The sequence below is a fragment of the Gossypium raimondii genome, chromosome 3 (genome assembly GCF_025698545.1).
Source record: "Gossypium raimondii isolate GPD5lz chromosome 3, ASM2569854v1, whole genome shotgun sequence".
NCBI lineage: Eukaryota > Viridiplantae > Streptophyta > Magnoliopsida > Malvales > Malvaceae > Gossypium > Gossypium raimondii.
The window spans coordinates 56,933,280-56,941,005 of NC_068567.1; the positions used below are offsets into that span (position 1 = coordinate 56,933,280).

Sequence of the window (7,726 nt, forward strand, 5' to 3'; positions counted from 1 at the left end):
ATACTATTTTTGTTATTCTTGGAACACTTTATTCATTTCCAAGATACGCATTCCTAAAACAATTTCTTTGTTATCCATCTTTATTATCCTTGACAATTTATTCATTTCGAGCTATGCTCAGAACCAACTCTATTCTTATCCATGATCTTTTTGCAAAGCATGTTGCATTAGAATAATGATTAATAGACTAATAAAACTTTCACAAGGGAAGTTTTGCATATTACTCTAGAAGTTTCTGAATAATGTAGGAACCTCAAACAGGACTATTGTTTAGAACGCACCAGGTTGGAAATCTGATAAAGAAGAGTCTAAACTAAGACTATCCATTTGAATTTTCTTGCCTAAAGTATTGATTGAACAAAATGACAAGATGTCGTGTTGGTGACAAAGCTTCAATGAACAAGCAAGCAATGATCACCGAATAATAATAAGAAGTTGTTCTTGGAGAAGAAAATTCTTTATTTGTGCATGAGCATTTGGTAGGACACCCTGGGAATGGTGTAAGAGACCAAAGAGTTTCACATCCTGTATCCTTGAATTGTGATAGCAGAGGATTGAGAAAATGCCAAATCTTTTACTCTTGGGTTACAGCGGGAGAAGGATGGCATAATTTTTGCATCCTATTGGATCAAACTTGGAGGTTTACAGTGGGGGCAATCTGGTCAAACGTTTTTTGAGACGCCAGCTGAGCAAAAAGAAGTCATAGCACATTGGCAATAAAACTTTAATAAACTTTGAGTAATGATAACCTAAGTGATAAGAAGGGATCATTCTTGAAAAATGACATTCTACATTCATTCAAATGTCATTCATACATGCCTAATTAGGAGCATTTGATTCATTCTGTTCATGACATCCTATTAGGCATAATTAGGTTCATAAAATGAATCATACAGGTCATGTTCTCCAGAGAACAGATCAATGAAAATAGCAGATCTTGCCTTCCTGCATTGACAGTGAAGCAGATCGAAGATACCAGCCTTGCCTCCCTCGGTTGCAGTGGAGCAGGTTGATGACAGATTTTACCTCCCTGAGGTTACAGTGGAGTACATTGAAGCCAGTAATTCTATCTCCCTGGGCAACATTGGAATAGATTGAAGATTACAGATCTTATATCCCTAAGCAGTAGTGGAGCAGATCGAAGATGGAGGATTTTACCTCCCTGAGGTTACAGTGGAGTACATTGAAGCCAGTAATTCTATCTCCCTAAGCAGCAGTGGAATAGATTGAAGATTACAGATCTTATCTCCCTAAGCAGTAGTGGAGCAGATCGAAGATGGCAGATTTTACCTCCCTGAGGTTACAGTGGAGTACATTGAAGTCAGTAATTCTATCTCCCTGGGCAACAGTGGAATAGATTGAAGATTACAGATCTTATCTCCCTAGGCAGTAGTGGAGTAGATCAAAGATGGCAGATTTTACCTCCCTGAGGTTACAGTGGAGTACATTGAAGCTAGTAATTCTATCTCCCTGGGTAGCAGTAGAATAGATTGAAGATTATAAGTCTTATCTCCCTAAGTAGTAGTGAAGCAGATCAAAGATGGCGGATTTTACCTCCCTGAGGTTACAGTGGAGTACATTGAAGCCAGTAATTCTATCTCCCTGGGTAGTAGTGGAATAGATTGAAGATTACAATCTTATCTCCTTAGACAGTAGTGGAGCAGATCGAAGATGGCAGATTTTACCTCCCTGAGGTTACAGTGGAGTAAATTGAAGCCAGTAATTCTATCTCCATGGGCAACAGTAGAATAGATTGAAGATTACAGATCTTATCTCCCTAAGCAGTAGTGGAGCAGATCAATGATGGTGGATTTTACCTCCCTGAGGTTACAGTGGAGTACATTGAAGCCAGTAATTCTATCTCCCTAGGTAGCAGTGGAATAGATTGAAGATTACAGATCTTATCTCCCTAAGCAGTAGTGGAGCAGATCAAGGATGGCGGATTTTACCTCCCTGAGGTTACAGTGGAGTACATTGAAGCCAGTAATTCTACCTCCCTGGACATCAGTGGAATAGATTGAAGGTTACAGATCTTATCTCCCTAAGCAGTAGTGGAGCAGATCAAGGATGGCGGATTTTACCTCCCTGAGGTTACAGTGGAGTACATTGAAGCCAGTAATTCTATCTCCTTGGGCAGCAGTGGAATAGATTGAATATTACAGATCTTATCTCCTTAGACAGAAGTGGAGCAGATCGAAGATGTTGGATTTTACCTCCCTGAGGTTACAGTGGAGTACATTGAAGCTAGTAATTCTATCTCCCTGGACAATAGTGTAATAGATTGAAAATTATAAGTCTTATCTCCCTAAGCAGTAGTGGAGCAGTTCAAAGATGGTGGATTTTACCTCCCTGAGGTTACAGTGGAGTACATTGAAGCCAATATTTCTATCTCCTTGAAGTTGCAATGGAGTGGATTAAAACCGCAGATCTCATCTTTCTGAAGTTGCAGTAGAGCAAATCACATCAGATTTATCTTTAAGTTGTAGCAGAACAAATTGAAGCTACAAGTCTTATCTCCCTGAAGTTGTAGTGGAGCAGGTTAAAGATAGCAAATTTAGTTCTTTTGAGAAGCTACAACATACGAATCCTATCTCCCTGACATACATTGCAGTGTAGTAGATTGAAGCACAAGTTCCTATACCTCTGAAGATGCAGTAGGAAGGAATGAGGCTATTTGAAGTAAAGAAGTACTGACGAAGTCGAGGCTCAATAAGGCCGGGCACAATTAGGCTTTTAGTCTTTGCTCTATTCCCGTTACACGACAATGAGCAAAGAGGGGCAGCTGTAGAGCCCAATTTTTGCCCGGCCCGCTAAAGAAACCAAAAAGAAAAAACAAAAACAAAAATAACCCTAGCCCAATACCCTTTGGCCCGACAGACCCAAGCCATTAACCTTGTACAGCCCCAAAACAGGAAACCCTAAGCAGTGGCGAAGAACCGGTGCAAGAATCGCTGCCCATTACGCGCCTCCGCCTCAAGACACGCACACCTCATGAACATTGCGCACGTCACACCTGCAGCAACGAACAGAAACAAACAGCAAAAAAGAAGGCATATACAAACGCAACAATAACAGAAAATAAGGATGCTTTTCATATTTTGCGGGATTTTTATTTGTTTATCTTTCTTTGTTTTCGGGTATAAAACGGATGGAAAAAATCTATAAAAAAGGGGGCAAAAATCTGTAAAAAGGAAAGATATACGGAAATAAAAAGAGATACTGCGATTACACAGAATATTTCTTTTCCTTGAAGGTGAATCGTGTCTATTATTTTTTTGTTCTTTTTTTATCTTTTTTTTAATTTTTTCATTTAAAATAAAGAAAACAGAAGAGGGATCTTACTTATTTCGTCGAAAAACGCCGGATTGTTGCCATCTCCGTCGCGATCGGAGTGTTGGCACCGGCGGTGGCGGCAGCATGGAGAGCTGGGATTGAAAGCAACCCTAGCAGAGGGTCTTGCCTTTTATTTTTTCTTCTTACTGTTGCAAAAAGAATAGGACTTGGAATTTTTTTTTAAATCATGTTAGCGAAACGGCGCCGTTTAGATGGCCATGACCCGCGCGGTGACCTGACCAGGAGGGGAGGATCTGCGCGTTTTGGCTCTAAATGGGTAATTTGCGCGTTTGGTCCATCCTCTTTTATTTTTATTTTAATGCGGTATTTCATGTATTTGCAATTTTGCCACAAAATTTCGCTCCTGTTTCAATTCGACCCATGGACCATGCGCATAAATCTGGCTGAAACGGTGCCGTTTTGCCAGCGTGGGGATATTTCTTTCTTTGGTCCTTCCCCTTTCATGCGCAATATGATTTAGGCTTTTTGTTTTTTTTTTTAATTTTGACCTTAAAATTCTATTTAATTTTGATTTAGTCCCTATTTGTTATTATTATTATTACCACTCTATATACATACGCATGCATATGTACTATAGAATATGTACTTTATACATTAAATGTTTTTTAATGCATATACATACCTTCTTTTTATATTTCGTTATTGTTTTATTCTCGTAGTTTTATATACATATATATATATACATTTATATTTTATAATGTTCATATATTTTCCATGTTTTATGGTTCATACGTATATATACATTTTTTAAAAAAGACATTTTTTTGTTCTATATATATTCTATTACTTTATACATATCGTACATATACATATATATAAATGTTTTAATGTATACATATTTTCATGGTTTACATATACATACACATATACCTATACATTTTATTTTGGAAATATATATACATATACATATTTTATATTTTTATGTTATTTTCACGATTTTCAAATACATACATGCATTTTATTAAATTTTGATTGATATATTCCATTCCATCTTTTTATATGTACACTTATATTTACATGTTGAATATATGCGTACACATGCTTGTAAATTTACTTGTATATTTTACTTGTATATATATTTGTAAATATTTATTCATATATGTTTTAAATTAAAGTTTTTGTTTCCTATTATACATTAACTTTTAACATACTTTTGGGAAATATATTTTGGTTTTATCAAGTATTTAAATCATCATATTTTATAAATTTTAAAATATTTGACATTCATGATTCTCGAGAAAGATCGTGTCCTAACTTACTGGATGGTGATTATTTTTCGATGAATTTAGAAAGCCAAGTATTTGTTTTGCAATAAATTCACAAATTTCAAATAAAAGCTTATTCTCTGGAATTCAAAATGTTGGGTCCTAACTTACTGGTCATGACATTTTATTATCTCGAAATAAGAATTTCTAAAGCAAAAGGCAATATTCAGAATTTTGAAGATTTAAAAATGTTGTGCCCTAACTCACTGGGTGTGGTGTTTTATTTCTTTGAAATAAGAATGTCTTATTATTTTGATTTATTCATGAGATAAAAAGTTTCCTTTTAAAATCTTTTCAAGTTTTCGACACCAAGACATTAAATAATCAATTTGGTACCGAATTTGGGCGTTTCGAGGGTGCTAACCCTTCCTCGTGCGTAACTGACTCCCGAACATGTTTTCTCAAATTTTACAGACCAAATTTATTTTTAAGGTGAGCCGATCACACCCCAATCAAGGATCGGTGGCGACTCCAATTTTTATTTTTAAAGTCGACAACTAAATTTTTGTTTTAAAAAAACGGTTTCGACACACGAATTTTTTTAAACTCAAGTTTTTAAACGATCTCGGGAATTAAGAAAAGATCGTATCCTAACTTACTGGGCATGATCCCTTTTCTAAACCCGAGATAATTAAATAACTTTTTTTAAGTAAGTTTTGGCATTCATTCACGTATTAGGAATTCAAGACATTGTGCCCTAACTTACTGGATATGATGTTTTTTTTCTCGATTAACGTGAAATATGCCTCATTTTCCCAAAATTTTCAACATTTTAATACAATGATCGTATTTTGAAAAATTCTTCAAACTTCTCAATTTTCGACATTAAGCCATTAACTAATCAACTAGGTACGAATTTTGGGCGTTACGAGGGTGCTAATCCTTCCTCGTACGTAACCGACTCCCGAACCCATTGTTCGAATTTCGTAGACCAAACTCATTGTTTTAATAAAATTAAATTATTTATTAAAAACAACCGCTTTTAAAGGTGATCCGATCACACCTATCAAAAAGATTGGTGGTGACTCCCACTTTCGTTTTCATTTTTCAAAACCCAAGTCGACCCAGTTTTATAAAAAAAATGGTGTCAACAATTATGGAAAACCTCAATTGAAAAATAAGTGGGATACATTAAAAAAGGAATGGAGGTTATGGAGGGAGTTGCTTAAGGAATCTACAGGTATTGGATGGTGTCCATCTAAAAAGATGGTCGATGCTACCGAAGAATGGTGGGCTGCAAAAATACAGGTTAGTGTTAACTTTATCATTATTTTAATGCATAATGTTTATTGAAATTAATAATTTACAATTATAAAAATCTTAGTATAACATTTAACATTTAACACGTTATGTAGGAAAATCCTGATTTTAAAGGATTTAAGAAGAAAGGAATTGAACCACGATTGAATGAGTTAATGTGGCAAATGTTTGCTGGCATTGTAGCCACTGGAGAGAACGCATGGGCACCTTCGTCTGGTGTTCTTCCAAGTGGAGTTCCTATGGGAGATGATTCACCTAATGAGGGTTTTGGTGATTCAGATGAACATAGTAACCAGAATGAAAGTATTCCTCCTGATGAGGTACCATCAAACCCTTCTCATGAAATTCCTAATCGAAGAAAGCAAACACTTGGGGCTGTACACGGTAAAGGAAAAAAATCAAGTTCATGTAGAAAATCATCAAGAAATACGTTAACTACTCAGATTGAGAAATTGTGTGAGAGTATGGCTAGTCCAAGGAAGTCAGTGAATGAAATTATATTTCCTCACTCTCAATATACTATTTCAAATGCAATGGATGCTTTATGTGCTTTGGGAGATGAAATTCCAAAAAAAGATGAATTGTACTATTTTGCCACCAAAATGTTCCAAATACCGGTGAAACGAGAAGTGTTTTTGAACTTAGATCCAGATGATAGGGTTTGGTGGCTTCGATGTGAGTATGCTGAACAAAATCCAATTGCATCATTTTCATCCTTGGTATCAACATCCTCATTTCCCTTCCAACCATACCATCAACCACCTCCACCATAAGCTCCTTAGAGTTATTATTGTAATATAACTATACTACTTTGTAAAACTAATGTATGATACTTTTTATGTTTGGTATTTTTATGTTATGCTTTTAATCAAGTTTCTGTGTTGTGTAGAATGTCACGAAATATTAATTTATTTTCATTTGATTACTTTTTCAGGTTATGGATGAATTTAACAATATGTGTAATATTTTTTATATGAATTATGATACCTCTGAATTAAGTGAAGAAGCTAAACGAAGAATAGCCACAATTGTTACCCAAGTTGAGCACAACAATTATCATGAAGAGGAAGAATATGTGTTAAACAGTGTATTGGTACACCATGAAACTTATTTCACTATGCAACTGCGTATAGATTCAAATTATACAGGTCAAATGTGGGTGGACGAAGTATTAAATGGGCACGATGATCGTTGCATGATTAGTTTTAGGATGCCAAAAAAAATATTTCACAGATTGTTGCATGATTTGCAAACAAATTATGGCTTAAAGAAAGGGAAGGTATCGGCGATGGAGAAGTTAGCATTATCATTGTACATTCTTGGAAATAGAGAATCAAATTCAAATGCAACAGAGTGATTTCAACGATCTGGGGAAACTGTTAGTCGAATTTTTATTGATATGTTGCATATATTTGCTCGAATGGGAATAGACACGATTAAACCTATTGAAGGTCAATTCGAGGAAGTAACGAACAATATTTGACATGATACAAGATATTGGCCTCACTTTAAGGTAAAATTTACACAATCTTTATATTTTTAAAACATAAATTATTTCTAACTTTTATCTCATTACTTGTATTTATTTTAAAGGATTGTATTGGGGCCATAGATGGAACACACATAAAAGCATGCATTTCGCCTTCTTGTCAAATACCTTATATCGGACGAAAAGGTGAACCAACTCAAAATATTATGGCTGTTTGTGACATCAGCATGTGCTTTATTTTTGCATTTCCTGGTTGGGAAGGAACAACACATGATAGTAGAATTTTTTTGCAAGCACTTAGAAAGCAAGAGTTGAAGTTTCCACACCCTCCACCAGGTTGAACTTTAATTTTTTAATT

At 35.3% G+C, this 7,726-nt stretch overlaps 1 protein-coding gene across 1 annotated transcript; it reads left to right on the top strand.

Moving 5' to 3' along the window:
- Positions 1-5,721: 5,721 nt before the first annotated feature.
- Positions 5,722-6,652, top strand: LOC105794887 (uncharacterized). Its single transcript, XM_012624268.2, has 2 exons — positions 5,722-5,867; positions 5,975-6,652. Exons 1-2 carry the CDS (start codon positions 5,826-5,828, stop codon positions 6,650-6,652), a joined length of 720 nt encoding a protein of 239 aa, XP_012479722.2. The 5' UTR covers positions 5,722-5,825.
- Positions 6,653-7,726: the final 1,074 nt, after the last annotated feature.